Source organism: Gopherus flavomarginatus, chromosome 1 (assembly GCF_025201925.1).
Source record: "Gopherus flavomarginatus isolate rGopFla2 chromosome 1, rGopFla2.mat.asm, whole genome shotgun sequence".
NCBI lineage: Eukaryota > Metazoa > Chordata > Testudines > Testudinidae > Gopherus > Gopherus flavomarginatus.
The window spans coordinates 8233344-8252642 of NC_066617.1; the positions used below are offsets into that span (position 1 = coordinate 8233344).

Sequence of the window (19299 nt, forward strand, 5' to 3'; positions counted from 1 at the left end):
AAGCCTGGTTCTCCTACCAGCCACTGGAAAGTGGTACAAGGCCTGGAGGTGGAATAGAAGACCGTCTGAGGTGGCATCCAGACAGTTTGTCCGGTGGGAATTTGATACCCCGGACAGGGGACTGGACAGTGGCCTGGCCAAGAGGGCCGAGTCATGAAGAGCAAGCACTTCGAATTGCAAAAAAAGAGTGGGACTGGCAACAGGGGGCGCCACCATGGGCAAAATCTAATTCCTGGCCCCACCTAGAGGAGGGAGCACTTGCAGTGAGCGGAGCCCTTCACACCAAGTGAATCGGTAGCAGAGCTCAGATTAGAATGCAGGAGTTCCTGGAGCAGCAGTCCCCAGCTCAGTGCACAAGACCGTGTTTCTTTCTTTGAGAGGAGAGGACTAGGGCAAGGATGGCAGTTGAAGGGGTCAAGGGATGGAGAAGTATCAATGGATGATGGGCGAACTGCAGAGTGTGGGGTTCAGGCATGTGCTAAAATGCAGAGCTGGGAGAATAGTGCAAACACTTTTCTGGGAGTTGCTGTTTGAATTTTGCAATGAATGTGTTTCAGTCGCGCTCACACCCTGTCAACATCCCAGCACTGGGTGACTGAGCTGTATTAGTGGCAGCTTTACAAACATTAATGAGTTACGACCCATACTTAATGGTGATGTCAGCAATGTTAAGTGGATATACAGCCTAGGGAGGACACCAGGGAGGTTTTGCCTTACAGCACGAGTCTGGTGATGGGTATATATCGATTTCAATATCTATTGGCGAGGGAAGTGAAACCCTCGTGGAGCACTGCAGTGTATTCCCGACCAGGTAGCAGGCAAGATGACGCTGAAAAGGAATGCACCACTTCTTATTTCCATGCTTTTCAGGTTTGGGATTGATGGGACGTGTCTTGATGACGCTTTAGCTGGCACCAAACATAGGCTTTGTTTGGTAATTAACTATGAACTTTAGTAGCACAAAGTGCACATTTAAATTGTGTGGCCTTCTTGTTAGCTTCTCTGGAGACTGTAAACCATTTGCAGCAGGGATCTACTGTGAGTTTGCACAGCACCCAACACAAAGAGGCCCCTGATCTTGACTGCAATACAAAGAATACATTCATCATCATCATCATCCCTTCCAGTTTGAGACACTCTTCCACTTTCCTGGGCTTGAAGGGTTCCAAAGCAAACTGGACTGGGATTAACAGATTTTTAAGACCAGAAGAGACCATGGGCTCATCCATTCCGAGGTCCTGCATAACACAGAGTTTCGCACAGGTGAAGCAGGAGCTAGAAGGAAAGTTAGGAAGCAATAAATTGGAAGAACTAAGCACACCCCAATGATCTCCCCCATCCTGTTTTATCTCACCAGCCTCCCTATATTTTATTAAGGCATCCTTTGGAGAAGGCATTCCACATTCCTTTAGGTTGGGAAGTATTTTCAGGTACCTTCAAGAAAGAGATTAAGAATTGATTTGTCACTGGAGCAGGGCACCTTTGAAAGTAGCTTCTTGAGACACAAATCAGCCTTAATCATTTAATACTCTTTGGCTTAACTTTAGAATTGCCATGTAGGTTTTCTAAACCTCCTTTACTAATAAGCTGTTTCACCCAGGAGAAAAGTTAACAGGAAACTTGACAGAGATTCAATACTTTCTGGACAAAGGCAATGGGGCACTTTTCAGATCTCTTCTTGGTGTTGGTTTAATATTACTTGATATAATCAATCTCATGATTTTTAAGACTCTAACATGTTTTGAGATGACCTGTGCAAACTATAATCAGATATATTTTTCACTTCCTGTCTTAAACTATTACAAAGCAGTACAGTGCAACATTAATCAGCTGCCACATTCCACCTCAGTGGTGGCTGCATTTTTGTGGTGGGTGAAGAATTCCTTCGGAATTCTCATGAAAGCAAGGTTTCATAGCAGTGACTCCAGTCAGCCATGGTGCTAACAAAAAATGGTTGAAGCTTCTTCATACAGCCCTGCCATCTCAGCTCATATCTAACTTAGAGTACTAGGCTCGGTTCTTGGTAAAGACAGAAATTTACTAGGGACAAACTTGGGTCTACAAATGCCACGTTTTCCATCTGTGAACCAAGGCAGAAGTTGAACCTAGGTCTTCTGAGATCAGAGGCCAATGCAGACACCAAAATTCAGGATCCATATCCAGAACTTGCTTCAGATTAGCTGCACCACTGTTCAGGGACTATACAGCTCTCTCTTCTACTTGGTAAGAAAACAACAGAGGTCCCAGATGTCTGAAAACATATTTTTTTCCATTTATGTCTCTAATTTGTCCACTCATTGACATTATTTTAGATACATGTCCAGCTGCCAACTGGCATGCATAAAGCCCTTCCAACTTCTTACATCCCACCTCTCCCAGACAGTCAACATTTTTTATGTCCCTTACTCTTTCTCCCTTGGGTCCCAGGAGGCCACGATCACCCTGAAACAAAAAGGACAATGAAAGGCTTTTTCTCTACCATTGGCACATCACTCAATGCACCCATCTGTTTATGAACTGCTCTTATGTATAATGCTCAGAGAATGCAATTCAGCTGAGCATCTCGAATTGCTTTGCAATGACTAACTCATCACACAAAGTTGCATGTAATGCAAGTATCGCTATACCAATTTTATAGCTGGGGAAACTGAGGCCCAGAGGACTTAGGTGACTTGCAGAACAGGGTGAAATGCAATACAGGGGGTGTTCTTCTCAGCAGGTGTCTATAAACAGGCATTGATAATCCCACAAAAGGCAGAGTCCTGGGATTCCTCACTGTCTGGCAGGAAGAATAATCCGCACTATACTTTGCCCCTAAATACCACTTTACATTCTCAAAGCGCTGCGCAAACATCAACCAGTTTCCCCATTGTCTACAGCGCCATGAGGCAGCTCAGTGTTATTTTCTCCAGCTCACATCTAGGGATCGCCCCCCATCTAACCGACACCATGACCGGATTTAAGGTGGTTGTGAACATGGTTTTGTTTTTGTTTGTATTAGGGAGCGGTATTTTAGCCTGGGTAGCTCCCATGGCTCTCGCCCAGGAATCTGACCCGGGAAACCAGAGCAAAAGGAGAGTGAATAATGTGTGGCTGGAGACTGGCTAAAATATGCATAGGAGCATGTGTCCTCAGCAATGGGTCTGGGGAACATGGCGTCCACTGGAGGTCTCTCTGGATGAGGTGATCAGGCACCGCAGAAAGTCCAGCTAAGATGCCCGCTGCTTACTCTTTCTCCTTTCGCTCCGGGCAGGCCTTTCAGACCCTGCAAACACATGAAACAGCATGTCAGAACAAACACCTGGTGGAGGCAACGCAGCAGGCAGCAGCAACCTCCTCGGGTGAGGGCAGGGCTCTGGGGACGGGATGAATGCAGCACAGAAGGTTTGAGTCACCTCTCACTCCCACCAGGGTGGCTTGGTAGAATGGCTCTGCTGTCAAAAGAGGAGACTCAGACCCCGATTGTGGCGAGTGACTGGATCCCCAAAGGACTCGGGCCCGTCTCCTCATATGCATGGGGCAAAGCGATCTATCTGTCTGAGATACTGATACAGCCCCTAGTATCTGAGCGCCTCACACTCCGTAATGTATTTATCCTCACAGCACCCCAGTGAGACGGGGACGTGCTGTTTCCACATGGCATAGGGCAGGGGAAGTTAAGTATCTACATGCCATTGAGGATCTGGGACCTAAGCACCTGGCCCCATGTCACACAAAGCTTGTACCAAAGCAAGGAATTGGACGTTGGAATCCCAGATGAGCACTGCCGGGCATCCCAACTCCCCGCTGCACTGTGGAACAGGGAAATAAAGACTTGCACTTTTCTGACTTCCCCCATTTAGCACTTTTCCTTCCTTTGGGGCTGCTGATTCTCAAAGTGGTGCAGAAGAACAATAGCTTCTCCATTTATAACCATCTGTCTACTCCTGGTGGGTGTATTCAATCCTTCCTGGGAACACTGCAGAAGAAGCAGTGTGAGACACACTCTAGAGTCACCAGTGGCTCCATTCCATCCTACCCTCCGGCTCTACACAACCAGGAGGCAGGCTTCCATGGCTTTCGGCATGCTAGGCCTTGAACTACATCCTGACAAAATCATCTGCACTAACATAGCACCCAAAGATCTCAAAGCGCTTTCCAAAGCTAGGGAAGGATCATTATCCTCATTTTACAGATGGGTGGGGAAAGGGGGCCCAGACATTTTAAACAAATTCCATAAGGGTACATGGAGGTTACCTACAATGGCATGAAGCCGACCTGCAATCAGTAGCAGCAAATATCTCCAGTGGCCGGAGATGGAACATGAAATGGGGACAGCTCTGAGCTACTGTAGAGAATTCCTTCTCAGGTGTCTGGTTGGTAAGTCTTGCCCACATACTCAGGGTCTAACTGATCGCCAGATTTGAGGTCAGGAAGGATTTTTTCTCCAGGTCAGATTGGCAGGGACCTGAGGGGGGGCAGGAAGCGGGGGAGTTCGCCTTCCTCTGCAGCATGTGGCACTTGCAGGTTTAAACTAATGTAAATGGTGGATTCTCTGCAACATATAGTCTTTAAACCATAATTTGAGGACTTCAGTAGCTCAGTCAGAGGTTAGGGATCTGCTACAGGAGTGGGTGGGCAAGGTTCTGTGGCCTGCCATGTGCAGAAGGTCAGACTTGGTGATCAGGATGGTCCCTTCTGGCATTAAGGTCTTTGAGGGCACACCGAGTGGAAGAGCAGAGAATGGAACTCAAGTCTCTAGACTCCACTCTGCTGCTTTAACCACTAAATTATTCTGCCTTAATAATGTAAGAGGTGCCCTCACCATGCACTGCGTTTATGCATGAGATTTACCGCCAGGCCTTGTGATACAATAATCTCTGGGTTTCCACAACTGTCACTATTTCCCATCAGATTCCATCTACTTCTCCTTTATTCCCCTCTGCGGGTACTCCCTGGAACCTTGTGTTGTTATTGCTGTACCTAGTCAGGGATTTTTGGCCCATAACTCAGCCCTTTGGGAACATGGGGCAAGAGCTCGTACGGACTCAGAGCTCTATGAAATCATGCAGAGAAAGGGATGCAGGGGGAATGGAGCTGCATGCTGAATTAAAAAGCCCTTTGTGGATGGGTCATGCTGAATGGGCAAGGAATGCAAGTCAGTACACTCAGCATTGAGCCCCATGTTTCAAACCCACCTATAGGATCTGCCCACCCAACTCCCATTAAAATCAGTGGGAAGTGGGCACCCATCCCTATGTGGCCTTGAAAACCTCATCCTATAGCAGCGTCCACATCTAGGGCATCTCGTCCGCCAGCCTTGGGCCTGGTGCCACAAAACCATTCTCATAGACTTCAGAGGCTGGATCACTCGATAATTGCCCTGTTCTGTTCACTCCTTCTGAAGCATCTGGCACCAGCCACTGTCAGAAGATGGGATACTGGGCTAGAGGGACCACTGGTCTGGCCCTCTAAGGTCGTTCTTTTGTTCTGAGTGACTTACCATCATGCCAGTGGGGCCTCGGACTCCTGAAATGCCCTCCTCCCCCTGTTAGCAAAGAGAGATTTAGTTTCATTACAGTGTCTACAAACACTGAAGCATGGATAATACACACAAGCCCCAATCCTGCGAGCCCTCTGTGCATGGTGCTTCCACTGAAGTCAATGGATGATCTGTGCATAGAGGCCCAAATCCTCAAAGATATTTAGGAGCCAAACTCCCATTGAAACCACTGGAAATTCAGCTCCTAAATACCTTTGAGGACTCGGGCCAGAGAGCCTGCAGGGCTGGACCCTCTGTCACCAGCCTATTATTCAGTGCTCAGTTCCCTTGCCGTAAGTGGAGAACGATGACCTGGACAGCTTCAAAGTCACAGTGCGTTCATCACAAAGCTGCGTTTCCAGCTGTCCTGTGCATGCGGCATGGGGAACAGGAGGCAAGACAGTCCCTGCCTGGTGGGGTAGGGAGCAGTGGGTGACCAGCGGAAAAGGTTGAGGCAGGGAACGATCTTCTCAGCTCCCGGTGTTTCCAGGAGGGGTCAGATGCTTTCCTATGGAGTTGTTCTGCGACAAGCAAAGGGCCGAGTTCTGTTTGCGTGAATGTCAGGGAGACCAAGCACCGTAAATAAGGCAGCCCAGAGTCTGGCCTGGAATGCACCTCATTGCTCTGTCCCCTCTACGTTTGTTGATAGGAATTGTTTGCCTGTTATCTTCCTATCCCTTTACAAAATGTGTGCACATGTAGCCTTCCTATGAAGTGTAACCCATGTGCCTATATCCATCTATAACACACGCCCCACGTCTCTACCCTGCTTAGAACACCTATTACTCATGTATTAACCCTTCAGAAACCTTCGTATGCAGTGTAGCCTTGCCAGCTAATTCATCCAGTACATTTTGGCCTTCCAAGCTAAATTCTGGAAGATCTGTCTGACAGCAAGTGCCAGACCTTTATACAGACCTAAGTATGCCCCAGGAGGCCAGGTTCTCATCTCAGTTACACGAGTGTAAACCCAGCGTAACGCCAAAGAATGCAGTGAGTCACTCTAGATTTACACAACAGTACTAAAAGTAGAATTAGCTCCTCATTGTTTCATTACCTCCCCCCACCCACAAAAAAAACCCCAAACACCTTAGCAAGATTTACACTAGATCTTACACAGCTGTTGACATTCTCAGTCAGCGGCACTTCCCAGGTGCCTATTTGAACAGCTCTCCTGGCAGCTGGTGGGTATAAACGTCTTGCATGATAAAGTCAGTTTATTCATAGAACGGCCACAGATGAAGCAGCGTATAAAGACGTCTTCTCTGATCTAGCTGCATGAGGCTTTGCATCCCGCCCTGGTACTGCACCCTGGGGGGGTGTTATTCTGCTTAAGCAGCTCAGCTCTCACTGTTCAAATGTACTAATAAGATGTTTATTTTTTATCAATAATTATTTCACAGAATCATATAATATTAGGGTTGGAAGAGACCTCATCTAGTCCAATCCCCTGCTCAAAGCAGGACCAACCCCAACATCCCAGTAAGGGATTTGTCAAGCTGGGCCTTAAAAACCACTATGGATGGAGATTCTACCTCCTCCCTAGGTAACCCATTCCAGTGCTTCATCACCCTCCTAGTGAAATAGCGTTTCCAAATATCCAACCTAGACCTCCCCCACTGCAACTTGAGACCATTACTCCTTGTTCTGTCATCTGCCACCACTGAGAACAGCGGAGCTCCGTCCTCTTTGGAACCCCCTTCAGGTTTATACAACATTTATACGACAGTAGCACCTACAGGCCCAGGATTGGGCCCCTTTACGGTTGGCACTTTACAGATATATCCGTTCGTTTGTTAAAAATTGCGTGTATTTTATTCCAGGGGTGGGGAGGCAGAGAGGAATTCATGTGTTAATTCTTTTAATTAATTTTAAATGAACAGAAAAATCTGGGATGTCAGGCTGGCTGAATAGCCACATGTTTATGGCAGTGTAAATGAGGAGTGGGGCATATGGGGTGCCCAGGGAGGGGTAGTACCTCTGATGGGGGGACTTGTCATACCCCTTCAGGGGTAGTCTGTCCACTTTGGTCCCCACCTGTCACTCAGCTCTCACCTGTGGCTCCAAGTAGCTGCAGCATGCGCAGTGGCCACATCTGGGCAACGGCTTCGACAGGCTGGCCAAACCAGGTGAGTGTAACTGATGGGACTCAAACCCTCAGTGAATTAGGGATATGCCTACCCACATGTGACATCAGCTCCGGCGGACTGGGCGAAAGAGATCACTATGATCCAACGGCCAAGAAGGTGGTTCTGCAACGCTTTGTGGAAAGTGAAGGGCTTGACGAGGCAGAAAAGACATCAAGGCCATTCACTGCAACCAAAGAAGTTACCAGTCGTGATGATTTTTTGTACCATTGGTGTTTGGCTTCTAAGGTCGAGAGAGTGGGAATGCTCCTGTGCAACGGCTCTACCACTTAAAAAGCTTTCACGCACATGGCCTGTGCAAATCATCAAACATCATCATACCACCCAAATTATGTGGCGATGGGGGAGGGGCAAAGCGACAGGTGGAGGTTACCACTGGGCGTCGTAGTCCCAATCCTGCCCGCAGGCGGCATGTGGTGGTCGTCCAGCTCTGTACTTGGGGCAGCAGAGTTTCCCGGCAGCATCCCAGGCGTCTGAGCAGCCCTCTTTAGGACAGCACTGCTCACCCTAGTAAAGGAGGGGCCTAGAAAAGGTGGCCTAAAAATTACCTGCCCTACAACAGCGGCCAGCAAGCCACGGCTGGCAGTTTAACCCAATCTGCGGCCAAAACGAAAAGAAAAATTTGAGAAAACTTATCATTGGTGTATGGAATGTTCGTACCCTCATGGATCGAGAAGCTGTTGCAAGACCTGAGAGAAGGACAGCTCTCATTGCTCGAGAACTAGCCCGCTACAACATTGATATAGCGACATTAAGCAAAACAAGATTGCCTGGGGAACGTTTCAAGATTGCCTGAGCGAACCAGGAAGTGGTTACACCTTCTGGAAGGGTAAGACTGAGACAGAGGACAGAATACATGGAGCTGGTCTGGCAATAAAAACCTAATTGATGCATCAACTCCCAGACCTTCCAGTGGGTATCAATGAAAGATTGCTGAAACTACGCTTCCCACTAAATGCCAAACGTCATGCCACCATCATTAGTGCACATGCACCCACTCTAACATGCTCTGACAACTCAAAGGAACAATTCTATGAAGATCTCGACAGACTGATCAAGGCCACACCTGTAACAGACAAACTGCTCCTACTTGGAGATTTCAGCACCCGAGTCGGGGCTGATAACGAGAACTGGAAAGGAATAACCGGGCCACATGGTGTAGGCAAAATGAACAGCAATGGACTATTCCTTTTGTGCCTTTGTTGTGAAAATAACCTGACCATTACTAACACTCTGTTCTGACAAGCGGATAAATACAAAACTACGTGGACGCACCCTAGGTCCAAACAGTGGCATCTGATAGATTATGCCCTTGTCAGAAGGTGAGACATCCGAGACGTAATGATCACCAGAGTAATGCGAGGCGCAGAGTGCTGGACAGACCACAGATTAGTCAGGATGTCTCTCCAACTTTACATCGCTCCCTCTCGGCACAAACGCCCTAAGCATGTGTGACCTGCTTTCAACATAGCCAAACTGAAGGATGCTCAATGTTTCAACAACTTTCAGAAGAGTCTTCATGACAAACCGACATCCCATGGACAACTGATCAATACTGCAACTGAAAAGTGGGACCAGTTCAAGCAGATGGTGACTGACACAGCAATAACATCTCTTGGACCAAAGAAAAGAACACATCAGGGTTGGTTTGATGAGAACCAAGAAGACATATGCTCAGCTCTGGAAGTAAAGAGAAAAGCCTTTATCGAATGGCAGAATGATCCCTCCTCAGTCTCTGAACGGGACCATTTCAAGTACCTTCAGAGCAAAACACAGAAAGCCCTCCGTCAGACACAAGACAACTGGTGGGAGAGCAAAGCCAAAGAAATTGAGCACTGTGCTGAGACCCACAATTCAAAGATGTTCTTCCGTGCTATTAAGACTGTCTATGGACCTTCTAAACCAAGGACCACCCCACTGCTCTCATCAGACAACACAACGCTGATTAGAGATAAAGACGGCATCAGTGAAAGATGGTGAGAACACTTTAGCAACCTTCTCAATAGACCATCAACCGTGAACAAAAACGTCCTCAGTGAAATTCCACAACAACCTGCTCTGACAGATCTTGACTCTCTGCCCACTATAGATGAGATGAAGAAAGCTGTTAGTCTGATGAGTTCAGGAAAAGCTCCTGGAAAAGACTGGATACCAGCAGAGATATACAAAGCAGCAGGTCCAGCAGAACTAGCAGCATTACACAGCGTGATCATCAGCATCTGGGAGGATGAAAACATACCACAGAACCTCCGCGACGCTAGTATTGTCTCTCTTTTCAAGAACAAAGGTAGCAAAGCAGAATGTGGAAATTATAGAGGCATATCCCTCCTCTCCGTTGGAGGAAAAATCATCGCCTGCATCATCTTGAACGGCCTAATAGCCAGTATTTCTGAGGCAAATCTACCTGAAAGTCAATGTGGTTTTCGACTTGGCCGGAGCACAGTCGACATGGTGTTTGCTGTCAGACAAATACAAGAGAAGTGCATTGAACAGAACATGCACCTGTATGCTGTCTTCATAGATCTGACAAAGGTGTTTGATACCGCCAACAGGGAAGCCCTTTGGACTATTCTAACATGACTTGGCTGCCCAAGAAAATTTGTCCAGATTATACGCCTTTTTCATGACAGCATGACAGGCGAAGTATTGTCTGATGGAATCACATCTGCCCCCTTCAACATCACCAGCGGCGTGAAATAAGGATGTGTTCTCGCTCCTGTCTTATTTAACCTGTTCTTTGCATGCGTCCTCAACCATGCAATGAAAGATCTGGATCGAGGTATATATTTGAAATACCAGCACGATGGTTCACTTTTTGACCTCCGTCGCCTGAATGCAAAGACTAAGACAGTGCAGAAACTCCTTTTTGAGGCACTCTTTGCCGATGACTGTGCCCTCATGGCTCACACTGAAAATGATCTTCAGCACACTGTCAACAAGTTTGCCGAGACCTCGCAACTCTTCGGACTATCAGCCTCAGAAAGACAGAAGTTCTCCATCAACCTGTACCTGGATCAAATGCTTCTGTCCCATGTATCTCCATTGATGGCACTCAGTTTAAAGTAGTGGAGAACTTTAAATACCTGGGTAGTGTCATACCCAGTGATGGATCACTGGATAATGAGATCAACACACACATATCCAAAGCAAACCAGGCACTTGGCTATCTGCGTGTCAAAGTTTTAAACCACCATAACATCCGGATGTCAACAAAACTGCTTGTGTATAGAGCTGATGTTCCTTCATCTCTTTTGTATGGATGTGAAACATGGACACTATATAGGCATCACATCAAGCAACTCAAAGCATTTCACAGGCTTTGCCTCCACAACATCATGAAGATCCGCTGGCAAGACAAAGTGCCCAATCTTGAGGTCCTTGAGAAAGCCCAGATGACAAGCATCGAAATGATGATCATGAAGTCACAGCTATGTTGGACCGGTCATGTCAGCCGCATGGATGCCAACAAAATCCCCCGCCAGCTTCTCTATGGTGAGTTCTCCTAGGGCATCCACCGGGATCTGATTTGGATATGGATAGAGACTTCTTTAATGTTTTTAATGAAGTAAACACTAATGGGAAATGTGTGATCATGAGAGACTTTGACTTCCCAGATATAGACTGGAGGACAAGTGCTAGCAAGAATAATAGGGCTCAGATTTTTCTGGATGTGATAGCAGATGGATTCTTCACCAAGTAGCTGAAGAACCAACAAGAGGGGATGTCATTTTAGATTTGGTTTTGGTGAGTAGTGAGGACCTCATAGAAGAAATGGTTGTAGGGGACAACCTTGGTTTGAGTGATCATGAGCTAATTCAGTTCAAACTAGATGGAAGGATAAACAAAAATAGATCTGGGACTAGGGTTTTTGACTTCTCAAGGGCTAACTTTAAAGAATTAAGGAAATCAGTTAGGGAAGTGGATTGGACTGAAGAACTTGTGGATCTAAATGCGGAGGAGGCCTGAAATTACTTTAAGTCGCAGCTGCAGAAACTATCAGAAGCCTGCATCCCAAGAAAGGGGAAAAAAACCATAGGCAGGAGCTGTAGACCAAGCTGGATGAGCAAGCATCTCAGAGAGGTAATTAAGAAAAAGCAGAAAGCCTACAAGGAGTGGAAGAAGGGTGGGATTAGCAAGGAAAGCTACCTTAGTGAGGTCAGAACATGTAGGGATAAAGTGAGAAAGGCTCAAAGCCATGTAGAGTTGGACCTTGCAAAGGGAATTAAAACCAATAGTAAAAGGTTCTATAGCCATATAAATAAGAAGAAACCAAAGAAAGAAGAAGTGGGACCGCTAAACACTGAGGATGGAATGGAGGTTAAGGATAACCTAGGCATGGCCCAATATCTAAATAAGTACTTTGCCTCAGTCTTTAATAAGGCTAATGAGGAGCTTAGGGGTAATGGAAGGATGACAAACGGGAATGAGGATATGGAGGTGGATATTACCACATCTGAGGTAGAAGCCAAACTTGAACAGCTTAATGGGACAAAATCGGAGGGCCTAGATAATCTTCATCCAAGAATATTAAAGGAACTGGCGCATGAAACTGCAAGCCCATTAGCAAGAATTTTTAATGAATCGGTAAACTCAGGGGTTGTACCGTACTACTGGAGAATTGCTAACATAGCTCCTATCTTTAAGAAAGGGGAAAAAAGTGATCCGAGTAACTATAGGCTTGTTAGTTTGACATCTGTAGTATGTAAGGTCTTGGAAAAAATTTTGAAGGAGAAAGTAGTTAAGGACATTGAGCTCAATGGTAATTGGGACAAGTTACAACATGGTTTTACAAAAGGTAGATCGTGCCAAACCAACCTGATCTCCTTCTTTGAGAAGGTGACAGATTATTTAGACAAAGGAAATGCAGTAGATCTAATTTACCTCGATTTCAGTAAGGCATTTGACACAGTTCCACATGGGGAATTATTAGTTAAATTGGAAAAGATGGGGATCAATATGAAAGGTGGATAAGGAACTGGTTAAAGGGGAGACTCCAACGGGTCGTACTGAAGGGTGGACTGTCAGGCTGGAAGGAGGTTACTAGTGGAGTTCCTCAAGGATCAGTTTTGGGACCAATCTTATTTAACCTTTTTATTACTGACCTTGGCACAAAAAGCGGGAATGTGCTAATAAAGTTTGCGGATGACACAAAGCTGGGGGGTATTGCTTACACAGAGAAGGACCGGGATATCATACAGGAAGCTCTGGATAACCTTGTAAACTGGAGTAATAGTAATAGGATAAAATTTAATAGTGAAAAGTGCAAGCTCATGCACTTAGGGATTAATAATAAGAATTTTAGATATACATTGGGGACACATCAGTTGGAAGCAACAGAGGAGGAGAAGGACCTTGGAGTATTGGTTGATCACAGGATGACTATGAGCCACCAATGTGATATGGCCGATAAAAAAGCTAATGCCGTTTTAGGATGCATGAGGCGAGGTATTTCCAGCAAAGATAAGGAGGTGTTAGTACCATTATATAAGGCACTGGTGAGACCTCATCTGGAAGACTGTGTGCAGTTCTGGTCTCCCATGTTTAAGAAGGATGAATTCAAACTGGAACAGGTTCAGAGACGGGCTACTAGGATGATCCGAGGAATGGAAAACCTGCCTTATGAAAGGAGACTCAAAGAGCTTGGCTTGTTTAGTCTAGCCAAAAGAAGGCTGAGGGGGGATATGCTTTGCTCTTTATAAATATATCAGAGGGATTAATATTAAGGAGGGAGAGGAATTATTTAAGCTTAGTACCAATGTAGACACAAGAACAAATGGGTATAAACTGGACACTAGGAAGTTTAGACTTGAAATTAGATGAAGGTTTCTAAACATTAGAGGAGTGAAGTTCTGGAACAGCCTTCCAAAGGGAGTAGTAGGGGCAAAAGACATATCTGGCTTTAAGACTAAGCTTGATATGTTTATGGAAGGGATGGTATGATGGGATAGCTTAATTTTGGCAATTGATCTTTGATTATCAGCATGGGATGGGATCTGAGTTACTGCAGAGAATTCTTTCCTGAGTGCTGGCTGGTGAGTCTTGCCCACATGCTCAGGGTTTAGCCGATCGCCATATTTGGGATCGGGAAGGAATTTTCCTCCGGGGCAGATTGGCAGAGGCCCTGGAGGTTTTTCGCCTTCCTCTGCAGCATGGGGCATGGGTCACTTGCTGGTGGATTCTCTGCAGCTTGAGGTCTTCAAACCACAATTTGAAGACTTCAGTAACTCGGACATAGGTTAGGAGTTTGTTATAGAAGTGGATGGGTAGGGTTCTGTGGCCTGCTTTGTGCAGAAGGTCAGACTAGATGATCATATTGGTCCCTTCTGACCCTAAAGTCTATGAGTATATATAGGTCGTCCACGAAAACATTACAAGGACACCATCAAAGCCAATCTGCATTATAGCAGTATCAAACCCAGAGACCTTGAGGACGCCGCCAGCGACAGAACACAGAGGCGTGCAACAGTCAGAAATACCTGCATCACCTTTGAGGAAGACCACTGCCGGCGTCTACAAGAGGCACGTGAACAACGTCACAGAGCACCAGCCGTGCACAACCCACTGACTGCGAACTTACCACGCACTATCTGCAGCCAAATGTGCACCTCTAGAATTGGCTTGTATAGCCATCAGAGGGCACACCATGAGACCAACAATAGATGATTTGCTCAGATTTGTCATCATCGTATCGATGGACTACCAAGAAAGAGGAGTAAATCCACGGAAGGCCATGAAGCTACATGAGTGTGAGTGTAAGTTTACATAGCAGGAGCTGTGCACCAGGCTAGCCTACCTGAGTTAGCTTGAAGCCATCTACCGCCGGTGATGTTAGCAGTGAAGTGTGGGCTAGCAAGCTAAGAACGTACCCAGAGTCTGTGCCAGGCTTTGCAGTGAGTATCTGTCTTCACTATTGCTGTTACCCCACTAACCTGGATTTAAGGTAGCTCAGGGGTAGGGTAGCCCGTGATCAGCTTCTCCTCTGCAGAGACATACCCTCCATGAGATCAGCATCAGGCCCTCAGCCTCTGTTATGTTCACTTACTGAGGAGTGGTTTCCACCTGTGCCACCTGGAGGCAGGGTGGGGTGGCTGAGTGCAAAGGAGTAGGGCAGGAGATCATGGTCTGGTGGCTCAGAGAGAGACACAGCCAGTCAGTGTTATTCCCATGACGCCTCCTTTGCACCATGGGGGAAGATCAGTAGTGGTGGGAGGGAGCATTAGCTTCATGCCAACTCCACAGAGGCACAGGTGTGTGTGGGGTGGACAGAGCCCGTCGCCTCTGAGCATGGCCAAATTTGGTCTCAGTGAAAATTCAAAGGAATTGAAAGGGTCAGCACCTGAAGGGGCTTTTGATATTAGTGGTTATTGCACAATAACACATTTAGCATGTTCGGAACAGACATTGCAATGAGAACCGAACGGAACCTGGCGTGGTGATGGAACAACCTACCCCGGGGCCTGGCAGTCCACGGGGACCTCTCACACCTGCCACACCGAGGCCAATCTCCCCCTGCACAACAGAAAGGAACACAAAGGGGTCATTTCAGGGACACAGCTGCACATTTCTCCTCTTGGTGCCAGACCTCTCTGTTATTACGTAGGGCATGAGGCAAAGCCCCCTGAAATCAATGGGCATTTTGCTATCAGTTCCAGCGGGCGTTGGCTCAGTCTTTTGTATTGCAAAGACCACAATGGCTGGGCCCAAACCACGCCTATCTCCCTGTTATTGCTCTCGTGCCCGGTCTTGCCGGGCCCGCAGTTTAAGAGGGCAACATCAAAGGGCATGTCTACTCATGTTAGCCCAGGCTCTTATCCACACACACCCCTACAGTCCACACAGAAAAACCTTGGATCTGGGTTTGGAGGAGGCTTAAGCCAGGGCCACCTTCCCCAGTTGGAACTTGAGTTGGAATTCGCCCACTTTGATGTGAGGACACTGGCTAAACCACTCAAGTGGTCACAGTCCTCCAATGCCGTGCCACAGTTTCCCCTGAAGGACAGAGAAGTTCTCCTGCAATTGACCAGAAAAGAATCCTAGATCATTGCAGCACAAAGACGCGTGGGCTATGCCCCTGGTACACACGGGCAAGTGCAGAGAGCACAAGGACACAGTGACGCAGGTAGGGCTCGCCAGCGGGGTTGCTCACACCTGGACGAGGCTAACAAAGGGGATCAGACCCAGATGTCAATCACCCAGGTTAACTGTGCTGCACAGACACAGCCTAAAGCACAGGCATGTGACTGGCGTGCAACAAAAACACAGCGGGGTGGGGCAGCTCGCCTGGATCCCACCCATTCCAGTGTTTTCTTAATTAATTTTTCCATTTTTTACAAGTTAGTGGGAAGTGATAATCCCTCAAGTAGGGCCCTAATTGGAAGCCCACTGCAATCCATGGAAAAAGCTCCCTGGGCTTGGGATCAGGCCTCTCATCTGTTAATACTGCTTTAGAGGACACCATTCAGGTGTGTGGGTTCTCAGGGGAAAGTTCATGAAGGGGAAGCAGGTGTAGGATTGCCAACTTCGAATTTCTGAAAACCACACACTACAGGACGAGCCCTGGAACCTTCTGCCACCCCCTGCTCTGCCTCCCCATCCTGAGTCCCCACCCCCTGCTCTGCCTCTTCCTGAGGCCCGTTGCTGCTCTCCCTCTTCCTCATCACTCGAGCCTCTCCACCACCCTCCCGCCCCCCGTTCTGGGCTTCCTCTGCTCCAGGGCTGGGACAGGAGCTGCAGTCCTTGACATGGAGCCTGTCTGCCCATGAGATGCAGGTAGGAGGAGGCGGCCCTGGCTGAGTAGGAGCTGGTGCGGGTTGTTGACCCGGTGCCTCTCCCTGTCCCCACCCACCGTAAAAGACGGTTACTCACCTTTGTAACTGTTGTTCTTCGAGATGTGTTGCTCATATCCATTCCAGTTAGGTGTGTGCATGCTGCATGCACGTTTGTCGGAAGACTTTTACCCTAGCAACACTCGGAGGGTCGGCTGGACGCCCCCTGGAGTGGCACCACTATGGCACCGGATATATACCCCAGCCAACCCAGCCACCCTTCAGTTCCTTCTTGCCGGCTACTCCGACAGTGGGGAAGGAGGGCGGCTGTGGAATGGATATGAGCAACACATCTCGAAGAACAACAGTTACAAAGGTGAGTAACCGTCTTTTCTTCTTCGAGTGATTGCTCATATCCATTCCAGTTAGGTGATTCCCAAGCCTTACCTAGGCGGTAGGGTCAGAGTGAGATGTGGCAGAGTGCAAAACTGCTGAGCCAAAGGCTGCATCATCTCTAGACTGTTGGACCAGAGCATAGTGCGAAGCAAAGGTGTGGACAGAGGACCAGGTAGCTGCACGACATATCTCCTGGATTGGTACATGGGCCAGGAAGGCGGCTGATGAAGCCTGAGCTCTGGTAGAATGTGCAGTGAGATGGCCTGAGGGAACGTGAACCAAGTCATAGCATGTGCGTATGCACGCTGTCACCCAAGAGGAGTTTCTCTGGGAGGAGACAGGTAGGCCTTTCATCCGGTCAGCCACTGCAATGAAGAGTTGGGGGGATTTTCGGAAGGGCTTCATCCGATCGATGTAAAAAGTGAGTGCCCTACGGACATCTAAGGAGTGTAACTGCTGTTCCCGTCGAGATGAGTGAGGCTTCGGGAAGAAGACTGGAAGGAAGATGTCCCGATTGGTATAGAAGGCCAACACCACCTTAGGGAGGAATGCCGGATGTGGTCGCAACTGTACCTTGTCTTTGTGACAGACAGTATACAGTGGGTCCACCATAAGCGCTCCAAGTTCAGAGACTCGTCTGGCCGATGTAATGGCTACTAGAAAAACTGTCTTCCAGGACAGGTATAGCAGTGAGCAAGTTGCCAACGGCTCGAATGGCAAAAGCATAAGCCTGTTTAGGACTAGGTTGAGGTCCCAGGTAGGGGCAGGGCAGCGTACTTGGGGGTAGAGGCGCTCCAGGCCCTTGAGAAATCTAGTAACTAAAGGGTGGGAAAACAAGGAGTGGCCACCAAGTGCACCCTCAAAGAAGATATTGCCAGGCCCTGCTGCTTAAGGGACCAGAGGTAGTCCAAGATAGCGGGGATCGAGACCTGAGAGGGAGTAGTATTCTGCGTTTCACACCAGCAAGAGAAACGTTTCCACTTGGCCAGATATGTTGACAGAGTGGAAGGCTTTCTGCTACTCAGGAGTATATGTTGTACTGGAGCGGAGCAGCGTAACTCCGACCTGTTTAGCCACGCAGGAGCCACGCCGTGAGGTGAAGGGCCTGCAGGTCCGGGTGGCAAAGATTGCCATGGTCCTGCGTTATGAGGTCCAGGTGGAGAGGCGGATAATTGGGCTGGCTATGGACAGGTTGAGCAGTGTGGTGTACCAGTGCTGTCTGGGCCACGCTGGCGCGATCATGATTAGGTGCACTCTGTTTTATCAGGACCTTGTGAACCAGCAGGAATGGTGGGAAGGCATAGAGCAGCCGGTGCTTCCACGACATGAGGAATGCATCCGAGATTGATCTCAGTGAAAGACCCTGGAAGGAGCAGAACGCTTGGCATTTCCTGTTCGTGCGAGAGGCAAACAGGTCTATGTGGGGAAAGCCCCACTTCTGGAAGACGGAATGAATAACATCTGGTCTTATCAACCATTCGTGACAGAGGAAGGATCTGCTCAGCTGATCCGCTAGAGTGTTCTGAACCCCTGGGAGAAAGGATGCTACCAGGTCTATCGAGTAGGCTATACAGAAGTCCCAGAGTCGTATGGTCTCCTGACAGAGCGGGGACGATCGAGTCTCTCCCTGTTTGTTGATATAATACATGGCCGTTGTGTTGTCTGTGAACACTGAGACACAACGGCCATGTAGATGCTGCTGGAATGTTTGGCACGCCAGGCGGACCACTCTCAGCTCTCGGACATTTATGTGAAGCGTCAGCTCCTGCGATGACCAAAGGCCCTGGATATGAAGGTGTCCAAGGTGAGCCCCCCATCCGAGAGATGACGCGTCCGTCGTCAGGGACAGTGAGGATTGTGGCGGATGGAACGGTAACCCTGCACCTACCAGGGAAGGGGTTAGCCACCAGTCGAGGGAGCACAGGGTGCTTGGGGGAATGGTGACTATTGTGTCTATTGGGTCCCTGCCCAGACGGTAGACCGAGTTGAGCCACATTTGGAGGGGTTGGAGGCAGAGCCTGGCATATTTGGTCACATAAGTACAGACAGCGATGTGACCTAGGAGACCAAGACAGGTGCGAGCCGAGGTCGTTGGGAAGTTCTGCAGACCTCGAATGATCATTGCCATTGCTTGGAATCGCGGCTGGGGTAGGTAGGCCTTGGCTAGATTGGGGTCCAGGGTAGCTCCTATGAAGTCTAGCCTTTGTGTGGGGACCAGTGTGGATTTCTCCGTATTGAGCATCAGGCCTAAGCGTGTGAATAGGTCCCTGACAATGCCTACATGCTGCCTGACCTGTGTCTTGGAGGTCCCTCTGATGAGCCAGTCATCCAGATATGGGAATACATATATCCGACGTCGGCGGAGGTGTGCGGCGACTACGGAGATACATTTTGTAAACACCCTTGGGGCCGTGGAGAGGCCAAAGGGGAGGACCGTAAATTGGAAGTGCTGGTGGTTGGCTACAAAGCA

General features: G+C 48.1%; 1 protein-coding gene across 1 annotated transcript in view; it reads right to left on the reverse strand.

Annotated features, from left to right (window-relative positions):
* LOC127040083 (collagen alpha-3(IX) chain-like) overlaps positions 1-19299 on the reverse strand; it is a 65979-nt gene that overhangs the window by 40148 nt on the left and 6532 nt on the right. The window contains exons 4-7 of the mRNA XM_050933856.1: positions 15118-15177; positions 5483-5527; positions 3230-3265; positions 2407-2442 (exon numbers count right to left, since the gene is read on the reverse strand). Of these exons, the coding sequence (XP_050789813.1) occupies positions 2407-2442; positions 3230-3265; positions 5483-5527; positions 15118-15177 (177 nt within the window). The remainder of the gene's footprint in view (positions 1-2406; positions 2443-3229; positions 3266-5482; positions 5528-15117; positions 15178-19299) is intronic.